The sequence below is a fragment of the Aotus nancymaae genome, unplaced genomic scaffold (genome assembly GCF_030222135.1).
Source record: "Aotus nancymaae isolate 86718 unplaced genomic scaffold, 86718_ANA_hifiasm-v0.15.2.pri h1tg000022l_1, whole genome shotgun sequence".
In the NCBI taxonomy this organism is placed as follows: domain Eukaryota; kingdom Metazoa; phylum Chordata; class Mammalia; order Primates; family Aotidae; genus Aotus; species Aotus nancymaae.
In genome coordinates, this window is record NW_026988435.1 from 45,134,391 (window position 1) to 45,158,225 (window position 23,835).

Sequence of the window (23,835 nt, forward strand, 5' to 3'; positions counted from 1 at the left end):
TGCCCAAGGTCACACAACAAGAAAGTGGCAGTACAGAGGTTTGATCTAGGAAGGGATGATTCAGGAAGTTGGGAGGAATGAAGAAAGACCTCAAAAGAAGAAGAGAGGGAAGGAAAAATCAACAACCACTGTATGCACCAAGGAGCTCACTTTAAAAATGGAAAACCACATCCTCTACCAGTTTTATTTCAAAATCTGTCATTTGGGGCTTTTGTTTTGTGTCTGGGGGTTCTGCTTCTACATGACTGAGTTTTTCAAACAGAAGAGACCATTGAGTTCACTGAGTCATTCCTAAATTCAGAAAGCGGAATCCAGAGAAGCAAGTCACACCAACGGTTAACGTAGAGACCCCCACAGCCCGCTCTCCCGGGCCCCCACCCAGAGGTGTGCTCAGAATGTTTACCCACCAGCTCTGGGCAGGGTGAGAAGTCCGAGTTACAGCACCTGCTGAGTGCAGTGTTGAAAATACCACACTCCCCGACAGCTGGTTCCAGGCTCCCAGTGTGCGGTCCCAGGATGCTGAGTTGGGAGGAGATGGTAGTCTCAGGCCTCTGTCCCTGGCTTGTAGGTGACGTCTTCTTCTGTCCTCTCCCATTCTATGTGTGTCTCTGTGCACAGACTTCCCCTTTCACAAGGACACTGTCATACTGGATTAGAGCCCACCCTAGTGTAATTGATTGAGGTACCCACCCTTGTTTTAACTTATCACTGTAAAAATCTTGTTTCCAAATGAGTCACATTCTAAGGCACCAGGGGTGAAGACTCTAACATGTTTTTCAGGGGAGGGGACACAGTTCAACCCATAAGTGCCTCCACTGAGACTTCGCTCACCAGCTTTGGGGCTGTGCAATCTTTGTGCTGTAGGGACTCCCCCAATATTTCCCTGAGAGCAGGGCTTCAATATTACAGGGGGAGAGGTAGTGTACACGCTTGTCCTCCCACGAGCCTCAGTGGGTCTTGAGTTTTCTCTAATGACCACAGATGCGAGCCCCGCCCTCCACCCATTTCTGAGATCACAGTGATGCAGATCCAAAGCCCAGGCCCACAGGGCTGTTTCTCTGCTCAAGATCTTAAAGCCTGAAGTCAAGATCTCTGCTGGGCTGAGTTTCCACAGGGAGCTCAAGTCTCCTTCCAGACTCATTCTGCTGTTGACCATATTCAGATCCTTGCAGTGGGAGGACTGAGGTCTGTTCCTTGCTGGCTGTTAGCTAGGGGCTGCTCCCAGCCCTAGAGGCTGCCCACATTCCTTGCCATGCGGTCCCCTCCATCTTTGCAGCCAGCAATGGAGAATGTTTTGCTGAACCCTTGTCACTTCACACTCCTCTGACTTTTTTCCGTGACTGACTAGAGATAATCGTGGCTTTTAATGGGCTCACCAACTTGATCAGTCCCACCTTGGATCCCCTCCCTTCTGCCATAGGATGTAACCATCCCAGGAGCAACAAATCATCCTGGTCACAGGTTCTGCTCCTACTTGGGGGCTATGCACGGTGTGTACACCAGAGCATGGAAACCCGGGGCCCTTTGAGGACCCCGCCTACCACAGGGAGCACATGGCTCATCTGCGGTCAGAGGCTAGAATTATGAAGGGGCATTTTCTGCCTTTTTCGCTATTTTCCAGGGGACGCGCTACTGGACAGCGGTATCAGAATCAGCTCTGTGTTCGCCTCCCCAGCCCTCCGCTGTGTGCAGACAGCCAAACTCATCCTGGAAGGTCAGTGAGAACCTCGGTGAGCCTCTCCTACTCCCTTGACCTCGTGGCTATTCTCCAAGGGGAGTGGGAAGGGAGTGGAGCTGGAGTCGGATGATGGCAATGAATGCCACACCAAAGTCATCAGACAGGTACGAGCCAGCCCTCCGAGGATGTTGGCAGGCACGCTGAGTCCGTGAGCGTGTCTGGAATGCCAGGACCGTCAGACCAGTAGGGGCTGGTGCAGTCGAGTACCAGGGCCTGTCCTCACACTGTTTCTCTTTGGCCTCCATCAGCAAGGCCTTTAAAAATACACCTGGAAAGGGGCATTCGAAAACCTTGAGAGCTGGGAACTGCTATGGTTCCTTTTAAGTCAGAAATGTGTGACCCTTCCCAGGACAATGCGCTTGGCCAGTGGAGCTGTCCAGCATCCTCAAGGGCTGATGTGTGTCAGGAAGCCCTGGGCAGACCCTTCTGCAGCTCCGACCTGCAGGAAGAAGAAAGTTCCTGCCCGGAGGAGGGCAGCCTGTCCCAGAGGTCTGGACTCTGCCCTCAGCCAGAGCCCATCCTGCTCCTCTTTGTCTGGGAAGAGGGATGAGATCTCGGTCCCCAGGCAGGAACTAGCCGTGGCCAAGAGCACAGGTGACATGAAAGGGCATGTCACCTCCATGGTGATGGGGAGAGGGCAGAGCACACAGACACAGAGGCAGCAGGCAGGCAAATGTGGGGGACAGAGCTTGCCTTGACTTTCTCAGAGACCTGGGAAATCAGGTCACCAGTGGAAAGTGGGGACCACGGGAATTTGTGGTGCGCTGAAGGTATGAATGGCTGTCAGCGAGAGGGGGCCAGGACCTGGGCTGGGAGATGCAGGCTGACTACTGGGCAGCACTAGAGCCCACCCACAGTTCGTGAGCATGAGTTTAAATGGGGATGTGTAGGCCAGGCTGGGGGGTCTTTTCCAGCATAGACAGGGAGTGGGTAGAGAGTGGGATGCAGCTACGGGCGGGTTAAGCTGTGAGTATGGTGGACAGGGAGACTTGAGGGTATAGTGAGGGGGTGACCGTGCCCATGGACTTTCAGCTGGGTCAGCTGGGAGGCCGAGCACAGGGGAGGTGAGGGGCAGGAGAAAGGAGGTGATCTGAGGGTCAAGGTCCAGGAGGGGGCTGCTTGGAGACAGCAAAGTTTGGCACTGCACCATGGAGGGTTGCCGTGGCTGGAATGACAAGCCCCAGGTGGAAGGAACGGGTGCTCAAGGAGGGAGGAAGGCGTGTCCTGCAGGAAAGGGGCCCTTCCGCTGATCGTGGTCTTGCCAGGACTTGCACATGGGGCCATGTCAGAGCTGGCGCCACGAGGGGCCGGGACCTTCACGGGAGGAGTGGTTGGGACGGCAGTAGATCCACCCCACGTGTGTGCACTGCCGGCTCCCATGTCCTCAGATCCCCTCTACCCCGCCAGTGAGGCTCTGTCAGAGCACCTTCCAATCCAGGTTTGCAGGGAGCCCTGGCCCAGCCGGGCGTGGCTCCATTGACGGAGCCACAGGCTCATCATTCCTGTCCTCCGCTCTCATGAACTTTCCATCCCATAATGTGGTCCGAGTTTCATGAGGCACAGAAGTCCATTTTATCAGCATGGAGCATCCATGACCCACCTTCCATGCACTTAACCGTCAAGACACTTTCTATCCACCTCAGTCTGGAGCTTCATCCTTTCATTTCCCACCCAGTTGTGGCGTAAGACCCCAGACCCCTGCAGGCATCTCAGGTCACTAAGACAGAAATGCAAATTTATCTCACCTGGACTTGGAGGTTCCCATGTTAATTACACTGGCCCTCTGGGCTCTCAATGAGCCAGATGACAATCAAAGAACGATATCAGCTTCTTTGACCAAACCACGAAAGGACCCATGCATCCCCAAATGCATGAGGCAGTGTGGCCAGAGGAGAGAGGCGGCTCCACCCCGAGGGCAAGGAGGCTTCTCACAGTCCTCCCTCACATCTCAGGCATGCAGATACACATACCACACACCACACACACCACACGCACACCACACACTACACACCACACAACCACACACATACACATCACACACCACACACATACACAGAGCCACACACACCACACACACCACATCCACACACACACCACATACACCACACACACCACACACATACATACACCACACACATACACACAATCATACACACCACACATCACACATACCACACACATACACACACCTACCCCCCCACACACAGCCACACATACCACACACACCACATACCACACACACACCACACACATACACACCACATACGCCATACACACACACACCACACATACACACAACACACACAAACCACACATACACACACCACACACACATACCCCACACACCACACAACACAACACACACCACACATGTCACACACTACATGCCATGCTCACCAAACACACCACGCCACACACAACACACACAACACACACCAAACACACACCACGTACACCACACAACACACATCACAAACAACACACACCACACACTACATGCCACACTCACCAAACACACCACACCACACACAACACACAACACACACCAAACACACAACACATACACCACACACTACACACCACACTCACCACACACACCACACTCACCACACACACCACACACAACACACACAACACGAGCACCATACACACACCACACACATACACATGGCACATGCCACACCACACACAACACACACCAAACACACAACACATACACCACACACTACACACCACACCACACACAACACACACAACACACACAACACAAGCACCATACACACACCACACACATACACATGGCACATGCCACACCACACACAACACACACTAGACACTACACACATAGACACCACACACACCTCACACAACACACACATACAACACAGACACCTCACACACCACACACACTACACACACCACACCACACACACACCATACATCACACTACACACACCACACCACACACACACCATACATCACACTACACACACACCATACCACACACATCACACACCACACACATACACACACACCACATACACCACGCACATGCACACAGACACATACCACACACCACACACTTACACAAAACCACACAGACCACACACATACACACACCCATTGGGGTTTCACTCGAGGCCGAGTCACAGATCGCAGAGGAGGAAACTGCGACCCTACTGCTCCTTCAGAGCCGCGACCCCAGCCCAGGCGACAGGGTCCCGTGATGTCAGCCTCTCCCTGTTCCGGTGCCCACAGCAGCAGTCCCGCCTTCGTGTTTTCAGGAAGGCATGGGAAATGGGACGAGACCTCTCCAGCTCTGCCCTTTGGGAGGGACAAGGATGGCAAGACCAGAAATGTGAAGGGGTGGTGTCTCCGAGCATCTGGGACCCTTCAGCGTGAGGGCGGCTCTTCATAACTGTGGTGGAATAAAGCAAAGCTGATATGTGGCAATTCCATCCCTGGTTGTTTAGGATCAATGTTTATAATTAACCTAATTAACCAAACAGCTATAATAACAATAAGACGTGAACCAAACAAGAAACACACAGAAATATACGACAAGAGGCGACAGGCCTGTGCCTCAGTTTCCCCTCTCCTCCTCCACCCCCGGTCTTTGCACCCCACCACTCACTGAGCGCATTTTGTTCAAACTTCCTCAGCTGCTGCTGCTCTTCCACTAGGCTTCAGAACCGCTCTGGTTTCTGCCATGGGAAAGTCTGCCGTGGGAGAGGCCCCAGGTCACCGTGTCTGCTGGGCCAGCAACAACGGTCTCCTCTCACTGGCCTTTTACTGCCTCAGCTTGCGAGGGTCTTTTCCAGTGAAGACCTTGATCTTCCTTTCCCTACCCAACCTCTCTCACCACAACAGCAATGACGAATAAAAAGGAGATCTCTTGGCCAGCCTTTGTAATAAAAGAATATGACTGATGAAAAACATTCTTCCTAATTTTTTTTCTTTTTTGGGGGGGATTCCTTTTGAGATGGAGTCTTGCTCTGTCACCAGGCTGGAGTGCAGTGGCGCGATCTCGGCTCACCGCAACCTCCGCCTCTTGGGTTCAAGCGATTCTTCTGCCTCAGCCTCCCGAGTAGCTGGGACTACAGGCGTGCACCACCATGCCCGGCTAATTTTTGTATTTTTAGTAGAGATGGGGTTTCACCATGTTGACCAGGATGGTCTCGATCTCTTGACCTCATGATCCACCCGCCTCGGCCTTCCAAAGTGCTGGGATTACAGGCGTGAGCCACGTGCCCGGCCCATTTTTTGTAATTTTATCTCTCTTTTGTCATCGTTCATGGTTCTCATTAACATACTTATTCCCATTTTTGGTGGATTTTTTGACTTCTATTATTTGGGTCATTTGCATATAAAGTAAAAAGCTTTTAAAAATGCCTTTTGCCAGCAATAATGTCAAAGCCTTTAACGTGATCTCTCAGTGATTGTTATGGGCAGATGATGAAGATGGTGATGATGATGATGCCTGTTTAAAGGGCATAGGTTTATAAATCCTATGTCAATTCAGAAAAACAAGGCCACCCAGTCTTCTTCACAAGGCCTCAGACATGATCAACCTGCTATTCAGACGGCGTCTGAGATGCCAAGGCGCTCAATTTTATTTAAATTCAATGTCAGTCAGTGTCCAGATGGCATGTTTCCCACAGCCACACCCACAGAGCAGTGGCCTGCAAGAGCTCCTCAAAAGAAAGAGACCCATGGCCACACCATTTGCGGGGCTCTCATGCTGTTTCTTCATCTGATCTGTTCAAATGAAAATGAGCCCTTCACAGGCTTGGGGGAGGATTCGGGGCCTGGTTAATCAGGGAGGACTTAGGAGCCTGGTTGTTGGGGGAGGACTCAGGGGCCTGGTTGATGGAGGAGGACTCAGGGGTCTGGTTGATGGAGGAGGACTTGGGGGTCTGGTTGATGAGGGAGGACTCAGGGGTCTGGTTTATGGGGGAGGACTCAGGGGCCTGGTTGATGGAGGAGGACTCAAGGGCCTGGTTGATGGAGGAGGACTCAGGGGTCTGGTTGATGGGGGAGGACTCAGGGGTCTGGTTGATGGGGGAGGACTCAGGGGCTTGGTTGATGGAGGAGGACTCAGGGGTCTGGTTTATGGGGGAGGACTCAGGGGCCTGGTTGATGAGGGAGGACTCAGGGGTCTGGTTGATGAGGGAGGACTCAGGGGCCTGGTTGATAAGGGAGGACTCAGGGACCTAGTTGTTTGGGGAGGACTCGGGGGCCTGATTAACTTGCCTTAACTCTCTTTCTAAGCATGCTTGATGAAAGAGCTCATTCCATGGACTTAAAACACATTTGAGGAACTGATTTTCTGTCCAGCATTTGAGCTCAGTGACATCTTCTCCATTCCAAGTGAAAACATTCGGGTCTTTTTTTCCACTCAAAAGAGATGGCCTTGCTTTATTGCTCTTCCTTTCATCAAAATATAAAATGCTTGGGAAGTGCGAGTTGCAGGGAGTCAGAATGTTCTAGAAGATGGCCCCTTCCATTCTTCACCTCTTGCCCAGTCCGTGTAAGCATTTATGAGGAAAGTGTCTCATGAGGCTAACACTCTTCATGATGGGTCACATCTTGTCCTTTGATCATTGGATTGGCCAAGTCCTCATTGGCAGGCTCTCCGCTATGTTGGAGGATGGAGCCATGGGTGGTTTCGCAGTGGAGCTGTGCTGGGTGCTCAGGTGAGCCCCAGGATGGGCCTGCTGCCTGGGACACTCACCGGTTCTCAGGAGACTCTGGCCCTTCCTGGCACACAGGGGGTCACCACGCCTCTGATACCTTCCCACGGCTCATCAGTTCTCACCTCAGAAATACCATGGCTGTGCCTAATCACAGAACAGTATTTGCCACGAAGAAAATCACATTGTTTAAAAGGCATGATTTAGACGTGTGTGTGTGACAGTCTGAGATCTAAAAGGAGACTTTTATGCAAGGTCACCGTGGACGTTGAAGATGATAAACACTTGTATTTTGTTGAATCCAGAACTCAAACTGGAGAAAAAAATCAAGATACGAGTGGAACCTGGAATCTTCGAATGGACAAAATGGGAAGCTGGCAAAACCACCCCAACCCTCATGAGCCTGGAAGAGCTGAGAGAGGCGAATTTCAACGTCGACACTGATTACAGGTGTGCTGTTCTAAAGTTCTCTGCCACTGGGGCTTTTCTAGTTCTTGTTAATGAAAATTTTCATGACACTGTTAAAATGGTAAGAAAGACTTTATTCAAGAGGGATCACTGCAGTGGGGTTTGCAGCAGGGGAGAGAGATGGGGCTCAACCCCTAATACAAGGAAAAGCGGGATTTATAGCTGCAGAGCAGGGTAGGAGTTGGTGGCTGGAAAATTCCTGAGAAGGCGGGTCATTCTTGCTAAACTGACACAAGCGGGGACTCCTGCTGAAGGCAGGCCAAGGTGATCAGACGTCACTTGAGGGTGGTAGAGGACAAGGAACTTGATCAGCGACCGAGGGTAACAGGTTCTAAACTCACTCTGCAAGAACAGACACAGAAGCCCAAGGGTCAAGCCTGCATCGAGAAGAAGGTTCAGGGGAGCTGGACTGGAGTTTGGTCAAAGAGAGTCTTTGTCATTCTCCACCATGTCTGACTCTGCCATCACAGAGCCCTCCTGGTGTTCACTAAGAATGTGCTGGAGACTGACTGTTAGCGCTTTGCCAGTTTTCAGCATAAAACTAGAGCCCCCCTGTTGCCCATGAGCCCAGCCTTGAGGCAGAGCCATCCCAGAAGAATATTCTCCTTCCCTAGCTAACTGCAGCTGCGCCCTCTTAATCCATACCAAAAGGCCAGGGCAGCAGCCTCTCCCTCTCCTCCTTCCAGGCCCGTGTTTCCCCTGTCCGCCCTCATGCCGGTCGAGAGCTACCAGGAGTACGTGGACAGGTGCACAGCAAGTGTGCTGCACATCGTCAACACCCGTCTGCAGGACAGTAAGTGCCTCACCATCCTCGGCATGGACAGCCCCTGGGGCTTGGGGAATTCTCTCTGAGACGGAAATCGGCTGATTTTCTGAACCTAGGAATGCCTTCACTTCCCCTGCCCCCACATTCTCCAGCAACAAAGTGTTCATTGCTGCTGCTGCAGTAACCGGGTGCGTAGACACGCGCTCCCCTGCCGCCCAGGCCCCGGGAGCCCTCATCCCGGGACTGAGTGCTGATGGGCTGATGGGACCCAGGCCAGCAGGGTCAGCACAGACCACCCCGTGTCCAAGGGATTCGAGTCAGCTTCCTGGGAAACAAAAGAGACAGAGAGGAGAAACAACCAGCTTCCAGGTGGAGCCCCCTTCCTGACCCCCCACGCAGGTCTCCTAACCCTCCGGCGTTGCTTTGTCCTGGATGAAGCGCCCGCAGAAGCGCTGGCTTCCTGCACCTTCCCCCGAGCTGGCGGGGACACACATCTCACCTGAGGGAGCCCCCTCCTCCTGTGGTCTCCAGGTGTTCTGATCTAAAGCAGGAGTCATAGCAGGCTCGTGTAATAAAACAACCAGCTGACCATTCTGAAGTGAATCAGGTCAGGCCTGGGCAGCAGCCGCCACTACCCCATCCCAGCCGGGGCCCAGGCAGCCGGCCACCACAGGGAGGGGGCGGCTCAGTTCACTTCCTAGGCCTCCCTGAGGCTGGCGGGCAGCTGCTGCATGCAAAGGAATCCTCGAGCGAGGGTGGGCTGCAGGCGACACTAAGCCATTACCAGCCACACTACCTCCTAGCCCAGGGGTCTCTCCAGGGCACTCTGGGTAGACTTTGGGGTCCCCAAAGTGTTTGGGGCCCTCTGAGGTAGCTCTGCCCCAAACACTTTGAGGACCCTGGTCTCATAACAGGTGCTCCCTGGGCCCGCTTTGACCCGGAGGTGTTCTTGTTTTCCACAGCAGGCGTCATCCTAATTGTGAGTCACGGCTCCGCGCTGGATTCCTGCACGCGGCCACTGCTGGGGCTGCCGCCCCGGGAGTGCGGGGATTTTGCCCAGCTCGTGAGAAAGGTACATGCCCACGCTTGGCTCTTAGAGCCACAAAGTCAAGTACCCCAAAGACACAGGTTATCACACCCCCTTCTTGGAATGAGATAAGTGTCCAGCTGACCCAGGGCCACCAGGATCCACATGCCCCGGGAGACGGTGCCCACCTGCTCCTGTGCAAAGGGCGACTTTGGGCTGGGGCTGGTGGATAGGCCAGCCATCCTTGTCATCATTGGTCACTTGCCGAGTTTTTACCAGTCAGCTCACCCCATCACCCCTTGCAGCCCTCGTAGAAAAACAGACAGTCCAGAAAGGAGTAAGCAGTTGGGGTGAGGAGAGAAGAAATGGCAGCAGGACTCGCTTCTGGCCTCCTCTGGGGACCTGGGCTAGGGGGGCTGACGGACGAGAAGGAGCCCCTCGGTCCTCTTGCTCTTGGAGTCACCCAGCACAGAATAAGCTTGATCTGGCTGTAGCTGCCAGAGTGCTCAGGCGCTGGCCAGGGCCTTGCGAATGACAAACAGAGGATGATGCACACGTGACACCTTGGACAACCTTGATTATCACCCAGCAAAGTGAGAGGGTGCCATCCAGTCCATGGGTGAACTGAGGCAGGCAAACTCAGGAGCGAAATCCCCGCCGCCGGCCCCAGCCCCTTCCATGCAGATCTACTCAAGGCTGGACTCGCCATGGTCCGGACCTTTTTATCAAATTAATGAGGCCACTGGTCAGTGCCCAGGTGGCAAGCGCAGCATAGACAATGCCTGGCGTCGGAGGAGCTTGAGGCCCTGACCTGTTTCTTTACACAGCACTGCCACAGGTCCACACTGGCCTCAGCTTGTTTGCCCTAAGTTGTGGGTAGGAGGGGGTGTTGCTCAGTCCCCCAAGAGGTCTGGGGGCTTCAGAGCAGCCCAACTCCCAGGCCCAGCCCAGTGATGCCACCCAGGTGCCTGCAGGAGGGCTTGGCTCTCTAGCTGTGTCTGCCTCAGCAGCCGGGTGAGAACTTACACACACGAAGAGCACGCCTGCCACGGGTCATTGTCACTTGGCAATTAGGGGTCAGACACCCGAGTCCCCCTTTCTTGTTCCATTGTCCTCCGCACCTGAGTAGAAGCATGCTTCCCCTGCGACGCGTCTTCAGGCTGGTGCTTCCCAGTTATGATCCAGATGTTCCCAAGCGCTCTGGGTTCCTGAGCCACCAGGTGAGCATCGTCCAAACAGGACGGCTCAGCCCTCCAAACCACACTGGTCGAGGTCTGCACGGATTCTCCTGAGGACTGTCGGGGCAGCTCCGGCACCACCTGCTCCCAAAATGTTGCTCTTGCTTCTGCCAATGGGTCTCCCACACACGTGCTCTGACACATCCCTCCTCTCCCCACACCCCTTCCTACAGCCCCATACACACACCAAGCCCCCGGCCCCAGACGCTCCTGGGGGTCTGTGTAACCTACAAGGGTGGCAGCACTGCATGTGCCAGCCACTGGCAGTTCTCCAAACCCATGAGCCTTTGTGGCCAAAGCTCCACCCGCTCCATGGATCCTTCACCCCCTTCCACAGATGCCAGCCTTGAACTTCCCAACCACTGGACTTTCTTATACTGATGACATAGCATTCACCACACCAACAGCCCCCACCCCGAAATAAGCTGGACTTGCTCATGCATATCAGAAAACACAAAGGGGGACCTGTCAAATGATGGGCCCCCAAATAGAGACAACTGGACGCTCCCCAGCCAGCCCATCACCACCCACCAGCCACAGCCCCTACAAGCACAAGGAGAGAATCGCCCTAGAGTCAACACCCGCTTCACTTGCATCGCCTGGCCAGTTGGCATTTTTGTAAATTTCATCTGCCTGAGGAATTTCTAGACATCAGAAAGAGGAAGGAAAGAAAGAAAAGAAAAAGACAAAAACAAAAAGGCTTCACCACAAAGCTCTGTACCCACACACCCATTTCACAGATGAAGGGATGGAGGTGTGAAGGTTCACGTGGCGCTTTTCTCTTGGGTCTGAAAACTCAATGTCTGTGTCATTTTGTGATGTTGAATGTGAGAATATGAGTCACTCCTTAAGTGGTGGATGGCAATCTCCACCTCGGCCTGCACACCTTTGTGGTGGGGGCCATTCTACACATCATAGGATGTGTCACCTTGTAAGGCCTCTACCTGCCAGGTGTCGGCACCACCTCCATTCTCAGTTGTGACAATCAGAAATGTCTCCAGAATTATCCGGTGTCCCCTGGTTACGGGACATCCGCCACAGGGCACCGCCCTGGTAGGCGTTGGTGCCGTTTGATAGTGGCAGTGCCAGCCTGGACAGTCGCAGATTTTCCAAGGCAGAGGAGCGCCTGACAGTTGGCTTTGGAGCTAGTCTGAAATCCACTGACTTGTTATAAGATATTAACAAGTGATTTAAAACTCTGTTCTAGATCCCTTCCCTGGGCATGTGCTTCTGTGAAGAAAATAAAGAGGAAGGAAAGTGGGAGTTGGTCAACCCACCAGTGAAGACCCTGACCCACGGGGCGAACGCAGCGTTTAACTGGAGGAACTGGATCTCAGGCAACTGAGAGCCATGGTGAGGTTCTCATCACCTCAGAGTGGAGAGACACCACGTGCAGAGGTTGGGAGATGCTGCTCTTTCCAAGGTGTCTCAGTCCCACCCAGTGTTATTTGTAGAAGCACAGGACGCACTTTTATGTTCCGGAATATTTCCCTCCGGCTCTCACCTGTGTAACTCCCATCCATGGACCCGTCATCCACCAGCCCAGCTGTGGGGAGCCCAGGGCAGATGGCTGGGTGAGGACGCCGCCCTGTGGCAGGTGCACCGAGTGTCTGCAGCCGGGAAAACAACCACCTGGGACTTTAACTTCCAGGAACTAAAGACTCACCACACACGAAGGATCCAGCCACTTCATTTTCTATGGTCTGATCACTAACTTCCCAATCATTTTTTTCTTTTTCTATTCCCATCACTCTTTAGCCATAGCCACATAGGCTAAAACAGGTGTAATAGTCAATAAAATGGTCCCAGCAAACCATCTACCAGATCAAAGCTGGGCTGCTGCTCTGTGCTGTCAACACTCATGTTACTGTGTCTCTGTTGCTGCTGTAACCAGTGACCACAAACCTGGTGGTCATGGAAAGAACACAAACTTTACACACACACACACATGCACACAAACAAGTGCACGTGCACACACACGCATACACAACATGGAAACATGCACACATGCATGTGCACACACACAGGTACACAAACATGCACAAAACACACACATGCATGCACACACATGCAAACACATGCACATACACATACACACACACGCACAGGTATACATGTGTACATGCACACAGGCACACAAACATGCACACAAAAACACGCACACACACAAAGGCACACATACACATGAACACACACATGCAAACATCCACATACACATGCGGCCACACACGCACATGCACACTTACACATGCACACATGCATGCAGGTACACAAACATGCACACACACAAACATGCATGCAAACATGCACGTATGCAGACAGACACATGCACACACTCACACACAAAGGCACACACAGGCACACACACACTCACATACACACACACATGCTTACTCCCCTACAGTTCTGGAGGTAGGATTTTGTCAGCAGGCTACGTTCTTTCTGGAGGCCCCCGGGGAGGGTCCTTTCCTTGTCCTTTTTCACTCTTAGAGGCCACCTGCATCCTCCCTCCTCAAGGACAGCAGCATGGCAGCCTCCAAGCTCTCTCGGTCTCTGCCTCCACAGCCACATCGCCTCCTGCCCCGACCCTCCTGCCTCCCTCCTACAAGGGCCCTTGTGGTGACATTGGGCCCACCCAATAACCCAGGATCAACTCTGATCTCAAGAGCCTTCACCACACTTGTAAAGTCCCTTTTGCCACATACAGTTACATATTCCCAGGTTCCAGGGATTAGGACATGACCATCTTTGGGGGTCATCCCATAGCCTGCCATAACATACCCCAATCCTTCCAAGCACAGCGGAGCTGCTCATACAGGGCCTCAGACATAGGGATTTGAGACACTCCCCTGCAGGCCTTTTTTGGCTTCTATTCTTGTTTCTGATCATGCAGTGGTGAGAAGAGGACTTTGCCAGTGGGAGGAGTGGGCTCCCCTGATTTAACAGCGACCCAGAAGAAGGGCCACCAGCAAAGTGGAGTCTGCCCATGACGGTGATGCCGAGGAAGTTGGTCCAGCAGGGGATGGGGTCTCCCCAGTGGGGAGTCTCATGCCCCAGCCCACGGGTCATGCCTGCTCCCAGAGCCCACACGTGTGGTGGCTCATGCTGCAGGCAGAGATCCCACCATCGTGCCGTGACAGTCTGTCGGCCTTGCATCTTTCCTAGCCCCCGATCCAATGCAGATGTTACTTCACTACTGTAGTTTGGTGAGGCACAGAGAGGCCGGTGTTCCCTGAACCCATAGCCAATGGCAATTGATAGAACACTTTACATATAGATTTATGATGGTTACAGTATTTGGATGATTTTGTTAGTTTCTGAGTTGTCTACATTTTGGGGCATTCGTTAGAAGCGACACTCTTACCAGGTTCCCACATTGCAGGAGGCAGATTCTGAAATGGCACAGGAAGTCCAGGCTTGTAATTCCATGAGCTCAGGTTGGTTCCTCCCTTGGCCCCAGCCCCCTTTCCAGTCCCTCTTCCACACACCTCCCTTCGTTCTGTGCTGTATTATTTACTCACATACGTACCTGCCACGATGCTGCAGGGATGCAGCGTGAGTCTACTACTCCGTGTTCCTTCCACCTAGCCACCCCCACTCCTGCCCAAGCTTGACTCCAAGCACAGTGTTTGATCAGAGTCCCCATTCCATAAGTTGTGGTCATATTAAAAGTGAATAAAATAATCCACTGGGTTTAGTTGTGTATTATTCTATTTCAGTAGTTGTTCTTATTGTGGTAATAAAACTAATATAGCCTAGTTATAACACTCTTTATGATGTTAATACAGCCTCTAACTTGTCAAAGATCCTAATTTTGTGAGCTTTCATTTTTACTGCATTTGCAAAAGGCAGTAAAATCCAGGAGTGCAGTGTACTCTTGTTCCCAGACCAAGCCGAGGGTCGGGCTGCTATTTCTTGCAGCCCAGTAATGAACTGCAGATGAACTGCGGGGGAGGAGAGTTTTTGTTTCTGTAACCAGCTACAGGAATAAGACCTGGAAATTATCACCAGACCAACTCAAAATTACAAAGTTTTCCAGAGCTTATATAGCTTCTAAGCTATATGTCTGCATGTAAGTGTGCATTCATCTCAAGACGTAAGTGGTTAACTTCTTCTCATCTATAACTAAGGTCTGAGTCCTGAAGACCTTCCTCTGGAGCCTCAGTAAATTTACTTATTCTAAGTGGGTCCAGGTGCTGGAGTGATTACCCTTATCTCGCCTCCTGCTAAATCACGGAGGTCTGGGGAGTTCCTTCAGACCTCCAATAAACTTGTTTGTGGAGGCCTGGGGAGTTTTCTTTGTAGACCCCAATAAAACTAGTTTAATCCTAAATGGGTTCTTTTACTAATTTTTTCATTATTTTGTCATGCTTTAAGGGCCGGGAAAGGCCTAGGCAAACTCTTGGTGGGCTTGTGTTACATTTCGGCCTTCGTATAAGAGCACTGGCTTTTTTAGCTTTTAATGTTTGGCTTAACCACTCAGTCAGTACTGAAACCATTGTTTCCCTGCCAGTTCCCCTGAACCCCCATTGTCTACAGGCGTGGCTCCCCTTTGCTCTCCCTTCCCTTTCTCCCCTCTTCTCTTCTCCTTTGCCTTCCCCTCCGTTTTGCCCCGTTTCCTCCTTTTGCCTCGCCTCCCCCGTGGAACCCAACACTCCTCTGTTAAAAAGCCTTGCAATGACTGTACCTGGGGATGCTGCTTCATGAGCTGATGCCAGTTCCCCAGGACTCACCCCACACCTCCCACTGTCTCCAGTCCCAGAAGCAGTTGAGACCAGCAGAGGCAGGGTGAGGAGGCCCAAGACTTCCCTGGGAGGAGATCGTCTCAACACGGAGCTGCAGGTCTGCCCCAGCAGGTAGCGGCTGGAGCCTGGAGCGAGCGTGGCATCTGACAGTGCCTGCTTCACATAGTTTAGAGCGAGCCTGGATTAGGCTGGGTTTCAGGGTTTAATATGTTGGCTCAAACCCTGAGAAAGTGGTTAATAATCCTCCGGGTTAGCTAATTGGACAAAGTTAATGAGATCAAAAAGCTTGAAATCCTGGCACACTACGGAGAACAGAGCTCAAAAGCTCAAGGAAATAGAAATGTGGAAAGGGGCGACTGACTCAGACCTTCCCTAATATTCCTCTCCCCAAGAGGCCGGGAGGAGGGGAGGAAATGCGTTAGTGAGTCCTTCCCAGCTCTGTGGCCGTCCTCTGCACGCTGGAGGCAGGGTTCCTTGCGGGATGGAGGCGACGCTGCTCTAAGCACCAGAGCAGGGGTGGCTGTTACCATCAGAGACAAAGCAGGTCTCAGTGCCCCAGGGAGCGAGGGATCGCAGGTAACAGCACTTTGACCCATAGTTGTCTATGTCGGTGGGTCCTTGGTCACAGGCATCCCTGACGTGAGACAGAGGCCTACTAAGTGCTGCTTGGCATAGGTGGGAAAAGCCCGGGTTTGCTAAGAAGAAACCTGTCTCATGGCCAAGTTCCAAGTACCAGACTTAAGGCAGTGTGCTGCCTTCCACCGGGTTCCAACATGAGGGCCCCCGAACTCCCCTGTGCTGAGAGGCCATCTGTTTCCTGCTGGGATCCTGACTGAGAGGAAGGTGCCTTCACAGACCTCGCATTTCCGTGAGGGGAGGGGTTAGCACAAAGGTAATTATGCAAATTAGCACAGCCAGAAGTTCTCCTCATCAGGAGATAAACAGTACAAAGTCCAGCACAGCACATCCTGTCAAATCAGAAACCAAAATACAAAGTAAGTGGTGAGAAGTAGCGTTTGATTTAGGGTCTATCTTGATCAATTAAATTTAAAATTATGATCATCGGTCCATTTTACCTTGTATTTTAAAAAGGTAAATTAGGCAAAATTGCCACTAGGCTCAAATTCTTACCATCATAATAAGTCAACATGAATGGCGGCGTAGAGAGTTCTTAAACTTTTTCTGACTGTTTTATGAGAGAAGAATGCAACATTTTTCACTTCATGTTTGACTTAATATGTCACATGTTCAGCAACAGTGTCATTTTTACAAAACCATGTGTGACCTTTCATTTTCCCAAGAGCTCCTCATCGTCCTTTGAATTAAATGACTGTTTCATCAGGGCTACGTCGTTTCCGTTTGTTTTTTCTTCTATCCCTCTGAGTAAGGAAACAAAGGACGGATTTGTTGACTGTCCCGCGCACTATTGTTACTTAGCCTAATTCTTCCAGGACTTCCTTTGTCAGTAGCTTTGTGTATAATTTTTTTTTTCTTTTTCCTTTTTTAAATAGAACACGAATTAGCAGGCCCCCAACATAACATCCAACTATCCCATGAAACCTTACAGCATTGGCAACAGTAAAAATTTCCCTTTGCCATCCACTGGTGTTACATTTGTATTGTGTTGTGGAAATTTTGGTAATCGGGAGAACTGATTGCCAAGCGTGTGGGCACGATGGTCAGAGGCAGGGAGATGCTCACGCTAAACAGGGCAGGTGTTCCCTGAGGCTGCGGCCTGTAAGTGGTGCCTTTGCGGCAGATATTTTCAAGGCAGTCTGACCACATTTGCTTCTTTACCAACTTTCTATAATGTGGGATCTGAATAACAACCTGGGAGGGCATCCCTGGCCTACCCCAGCCCTGGGCACAGAGCCTGGCACACCCTTAGCTTTCCAGAAATAGTTACTGACTGGATGAATTGCAAATTACGGTAAATGGCATTGGCAAAAGAAAAACTGCAGCCAAATTAAATGTAAAGGAGTTTAATCGAGCAATGAGTGATGTGCGAATAGGACAGCCTTCTGAGCCAGGGCAGGCTGCGAGACTCCAGCCACGTGGTGGAAGCAGATTTATGGACAGAAAAAGGAGAGTGATGTGCAGAGAGGGGAAGCGAGGTAGGGATGCAGATGGATCGGTTACTGCTCAGCGTTTGCCTTATTTGCGGTTCGAGCGATTGGCTACATTTGATTGGCTAAAACTCAGTGATTGGCACAGGTGCAGGCTATGGTCTGCTTACACCTCTGCTTGTTAGTGTTCACGACTTACAGAGAAACCTTTAGGCTGAACTTAAATGTGGAAGGACGCGGCAGGAGGCTAAGCTTGGCTTAACAGCATAAGGAAAAGCAAAAGAGGTGGGCGACAGGACACCAGAGAGGCCTTAGAGTCTAGAGGCAGGAAGGCCTCTTTGCGGGGTGAAATGGGAGGAAGTGTCTGCGGGAAAGAGGGGAATGGGGCAGGAAGTAGGGGTCAGGTTGGGCGAGGGCACCACATGTGAGCGTGAGGCAGGAGCACAGCAAGGGGGAGAGGGGGAGGCTCAATGCCGCGGGCCTTGCAATGATGCGTGTCTCTGTAACCACAGAGCAGCAGCGATGGACAGGGACAGAGGCAGGAAACACAGGGCACGGCCCCTCCCCAGCCCAGGGCCAGCAGCCCTCACATGTCACTAGGGAAGAGTGGCGGAAGGGCAGTGGCTGACCGCTGCAGCAGGGCCTGGGGTCTATAATCGAGCTTGAGGGCTTCCAGAATTCCAGTGCTGCATGCCGCTTTAGGTTTAGAAATAAAGTATTCAGCTGGATATGGTGGCTCATGCCTGTAATCACAGCACTTTCGGAGGCCAAGGTGGGAGGATTGCTTGAGCTCAGGAATTTAAGACCAGCCTGGCAACATAGCAAGACCCCATCACTACGAAAAATAAAAAATAAAAAACAAGCCTGGCTTGGTGATATTCACCTATAGTCCCAACTACTCGGGAGACTAAGGTAGAAGGACCTCTTGAGTTAGGAGGTCGAGGCTGTAGTGGGCTGTGATTGCACCACTGCACTCCAGCCTGGGCAACGAAGTGAGACCCCACCTCGAAAAAAGGAAAATATTTTCTAGTGTGGTTCCCTTGCACCTATAATAGGTCTGCTGCCTGATGCACTCTGCAAATCAATATGCCAAGACCCCGGGCTACAGCAGAGAAAGAGGCTTAATCATGGGGCTACCAGAAGAGGTGGCAGGAAACCTCAACTCCATGTCCCCAAGGAGTGCGGGGCTAGGGTTTTAAGGGTTTGGGCGTAGGCTGCGGCGTGGAGATCGTTGACGGGTTGGAGAGTGTGGAATGAAGTCATGAACCGGGAGATGAAGAAGATGGCGTTCTCATGTTGACTTGGTTTAAACTGGTCGGCATCAGCTGTTATGCTGGAATTCAGGATCTGCTTAAGCAATTCTTAGCCAGAAGCCTTACGATTCTAACAGCAGAGAAGTTCCTATCTATAGGAACAACGCGGGTGCACATGGTTGCTGTCTCATGCTATGTGACTTTTGCTTACAAGGAAGTGGTCAAAGTGAAGGCTGATTAATGTTTAATTATAATGATATTTCTCTCCAGAACTATCCTTAACCCTGAGCCATGGCTTCACCATGGTTTCAGACGGCAGCAGCAGCTTCCTTCACCCTCCGCCTTTCTTTCTATCCTTTCCTGCCTCCCTCTGTTAGTGGTTCCCTGAGCACAGTTCCTCCCCTTTCTCCACTGTCCACTTGCCCACGCAAAACCACCACCACAACCATCACCACAACAAGAAAATGCTGTGTGCAGACCCAACAAGAGTGTCCTCTGAGGCTGGGATCTCAGGGCAGGAGAACAGAGAAGCCTTCTATCCGGGGTCAGAGCCGGCCCTTGCACCTGCTGGGGAAAAGAGCAGGTGGAGTTGAAGGGTTTCTCCAGGGTGGAGGTCCCAAAACCCCCGCCCAGGAAGGCACTGATGCAGGGTGGGGCTGGACGTCCTCCAGGCAGGCTCCAGTGAAGCTGCCTTTGCTGTACGTCATGACAGTAAGAGAAGTCTCACATTGTCGACCCCATCTCGCTTCTGACTGTCACGCCATCCTTGGTCATTCCTGGGCGCAGGCCAAGCCAACTTTGGGGAGAATTTATAGTTTAACTTGAAAGCAAGGATGATAACAGTCCCTTCCTAAAACTAACCCCATCCACGCTCAGGAACTGAAAGCCACCTTGTAAGACTAATGAAAGGCCACAAGAATAGGATTATAGGATGGACCTGAATTCTGCTGAAATGTAAGCATAGTTTCTATGATCCCTTCTTTCTGGGGGCCTTGTGGGGATTTGTGATTTTCCCAATTGCTTCCATAAAAAACATCACTATTGCAGAACCTAAGTTTTTTTTGGTTTTTTGTTTGTCTGTTTGTTTGTTTCAGTCTAATTCCAGGGAGATCCAGGACTCATGACTCAACCGGACTTATGGCCCCACCCAGATGTGGACTCAGTACAGAGGACCATTTTCTGTACCTCTGCGATTTCATCCCTAACCCATAAGCACCACCCATTCCCTAGCCCCCTGCCCACCAAACTGTCTATAAAAACCCTGGTGTCAGAGCCTCTGGGGAGAATGATTTGAGTAACTCCAGTTCTTCTGCGTGGGTCAGTGACACCCTTTCTTGACTGCAATACTGTGGCCTCAGGAAATTGATTTTGTCTGTGCAGTGGACAGGAGGAGCCCGTCGGATGATTACACTGGCAGAGGGCTGCTTTTCCAGGGGCTGCTCTGAGGATGCCAACACCCAGGAGACTCAGGAAAGCTGACAAAGGCCAGGAATAGCCCAGGTGGGAGGAATGTCTGAAATAGGAATCACGTACATCTCGAGATCAAGATGAGTATCTTAGTCTTTCAGTTAATGATAATGATATTTGGTGATCAAAACTTTTCTCTACCCAGAGTCACATGCTGCAGGCTCCATTTATGGTCAGCTCCTGCCAGAGCCAACCCTTCTGCAGAGAGCAGCTGTCCATGCTGGAGATATTACAAAAAGCGACTGCCTGATGCCAGCGGAGAGTGAACAAGATGCAGCCACTTCTGGAAGGGAGTTGACACTTGGAAGAGAGGAGGGCAGGGGGGAGCTTCCGTCATGACGGCTGTGGCGGTGACAGTCGTAGCCATGAAGAGTGACCAAAGGAAAACAGAAAACCGCAGCCTTTCTGGTCTGCAGAGCCAGTGGCCTAAGCTCACGGCAGCCACAGCTGATGATAAGCTACTGAGCACCCAGGACAGAAAAGGACACAAGGAGGAGCCTCAAATCCTGCAACCAAACTCTGCCCAAATTAGATCATCAGAACTTCAGACTTCGATGACAGAAGCCCTCGTCTGCACATCTTCCCAGCGAAATGGAAAATGAGCACTCCAGTACAAAAACTAAGTGAGCCAGGCTTCCAGCCACTGAGCTGAGCTCTTTCCCCGACTCTGACTCTCCACCACTCCCGGCTGTCCCAATTTTAACTCTAAGAGTGGAATACTGAGGTCTTTTTAAAACAAACTTCAAATTTCTCATCAAAGACGCAGTTGAGAAAACAACAACAGTTTCTTGTTGAGCCACAGACTGAGCAAAACTTGCTTCTGAAAAGGACAGAAAATGCAGAGGATTTCTACAATTCAAAGAGCAAGACAGTGCAATACAAACTTGAAAAACAGTTGAACAGGCATTTCCCAAAGGACGTTATACAGATATCCAATAAGTACATGAATGAATGTCCAGTGCCATTCATATTAGCTAAGAAGGCTGTGATGAGGGCAACTGATACAATGTGCATATGCAGTGTGGGTTAGAAAAAGAATATCAATGTGACATTTCTTAATTTGATTATACTGTAGTTACATATGAGAATATCCTTGTCTTTACAAAATAGATACTGAAATAGGCATGTCATACTTAACAGGTTGTGGAAAAATGGTGTATGTCTACTATGTATTTACACCTTCTCTACATGCTATTATCTCTCTCTCTCTCTCTCTCTCTCTTTCCCTCTCCCTCCCTTCCTCCTTTCCTCCCTCCTTCCCTCCCTCCTTCCCTCCCTCCTTCCCTCCCTCCTTCTCTCCCTCCTCTCTCCCTCTCTCTCTCAGTACGATGATAAAGCAAATGGGGCAAGATGCAAATCATTGCTGAGTCAGGTTAAGAAGTATAGAGGAGTTTCATTTTCTATTCTTGTAAGTTTTCTTTAAGTTTAAAATTATACAGAAAAGAAATTATAAAACATGCAAAACACTAAAAAAAAAACTGAAGTTTTCAAGGACCAGTTGGGTCGTGTCCACAGAACAAAACAGTAGCATGAAGAAGCTACCACTGGCCAAAACTGTGTCTGTCCGTGCATCGTAAAGGAAAGCTATTGGAGTGGATTGAACCCATTGACTCAGTGAACATCCACGAGTCCATGGTGACTACGCAAAAAAGAGAGACCCAGAACAAAGGGACTTGCCACCTTCGAAGCATCTGCTAAACTAACACCTCGCTTATAGAATTGGTAATTCAAGGGTCAGAATTAAAGTCTTTATCCCTTTGTTCTAGGAGGAGCTGCATTTCATGGGAACCAAATAAATCCATGATTTACAGCCTAATAAATTCAGGAGGAACAGTAGAGTTGGAAAAACACCATCTCGCAAACCACACTTGTAGTGGGCTGAATGATGACCCCAAAGATAGCAGGCCCTAATCGTTGTCGGGGTTAACCGCTAACAGTGGATCAGATAGGCCATGCCTCCCGCTGCCGTGAAGGAGGAAGTCTGCAGCACCACAAATGTGAATTCCAGCTAAGAACGTTACGTGAATCCACCAAACCTTTAGCTCTAGGTTCTTTAGCAGTAAGAAGTACCCAAGGCTTGAAGAACAAGAGAGCCCAGACAAACCCAGGAGGTGAGATATTCTGCCGGGCAGCCTGCCCAGTCCCCCTCAAAGCCAGCAACATGGGACTGCACTGGATGAAAAGAATGAGGCGCAGGGATTTCCACGAAGCTCCCCAGCCTCCAGCTTCAGACTCCACACAGGCACAAGCCCCTTCCAAGGTCCAGACAGGGTGTCCACGTGTCCCTGTGTTTTGTCTGTTTTGCGGAAGTGAAGATTTTTACCATAATCATGCCTCTGCCACTTTCCCCTGATTTCAATCAGACATGTGTCCCCTCAGGTGGAATGGCATTGAAATGGCCACAGGCACTTTTAGGATCTGTTTCGGGGGCACTGATTAAATTGAATAGGGGTAGCTGGGTGCTTTGGGTTCTGGAGAGTATTTGCATATGCCACTGGTTTGCCGTAATTTTCATATGTCGTACAGTCACTGCTGCCTGTCCTGGAGTAGTATCACTTCCAGAAATACTTCTACCACCATTTGCTACTTACCTAGACTCGAGACATGTAAGCGCAGGGGCAAAGGTCAATCCCAGTATGAACCTGCCCTCCAGCTCCAGCACCATTGCACATGGGCGCGTCGAAGAAACTAGGTTGAAGTGCACTGAGTCAGAAGCTTGAACATGGAGATTATCTCAATCATCAGACGTGGAAAACCGTAAGAGTGGGCATCGCTGATGCCTGCTTCTAACCAGAACATCTCCTCTCAGGAGTATAATGATATATTGTATACCTTTTTTTTTTTTTTTGAGACTGAGTCTCAGCTCTATTGCCCAGGCTGGAGTGCAGTAGTGTGATCATGGCTCACTGCAGCCTCAACCTCCCGGGCTCAAGTGATCATCCTGCCTCAGCCTCCTGAGTAGCTGGGATGCCAGGCTAATTTTTGTATTTGTTGTAGAGATGGGGTCTTTCTATGTTGCCTAGCTGGTCTTGCACTACAGGGGCTCAAGCAGTTCTCCACCTTGGCCTCCCACAGTGCTAGGATTACAGAAGTAAACCACTGTGACTACCTATCATATGTACTTTTTTTTTGAGACCAAGTCTTGGTCTGTCACCCAGGCTAAAGTGCAGTGGCACAATCTCAACTCACTGCAACCTCCGCCTCCTGGGTTCAAGGGATTCTCCTGTCTCAGCCTCCCGAGTAGCTGGGATTACAGGTGCACACCACCACTCCTGGGTAATTTTTGTATATTGAGTAGAGATGGGGTTTCACTATGTTGGCCAGGCTGGTCTCGAACTCCTGACCTCAGGTGATTCGCCCACCTCAGCCTCCCA

General features: G+C 51.0%; 1 protein-coding gene across 5 annotated transcripts in view; it reads left to right on the forward strand.

Moving 5' to 3' along the window:
- The window catches only part of UBASH3A (ubiquitin associated and SH3 domain containing A), a 47,281-nt gene extending 34,422 nt beyond the window's left edge, over nucleotides 1-12,859 (forward strand). For 2 of the 5 annotated variants that reach the window (XM_064380179.1, XM_064380181.1), the window contains exons 10-14: nucleotides 1,622-1,714; nucleotides 7,737-7,881; nucleotides 8,586-8,692; nucleotides 9,628-9,737; nucleotides 12,138-12,858. In XM_064380179.1, the coding sequence (XP_064236249.1) occupies nucleotides 1,622-1,714; nucleotides 7,737-7,881; nucleotides 8,586-8,692; nucleotides 9,628-9,737; nucleotides 12,138-12,275 (593 nt within the window). In that variant the 3' untranslated portion in view covers nucleotides 12,276-12,858. Of the gene's footprint in view, nucleotides 1-1,621; nucleotides 1,715-5,400; nucleotides 6,578-7,736; nucleotides 7,882-8,585; nucleotides 8,693-9,608; nucleotides 9,738-12,137 lie in introns of those variants that run through there. The other 3 variants (XM_064380180.1, XM_064380183.1, XM_064380182.1) reach the window with 3 other exon arrangements.
- Nucleotides 12,860-23,835: the final 10,976 nt, after the last annotated feature.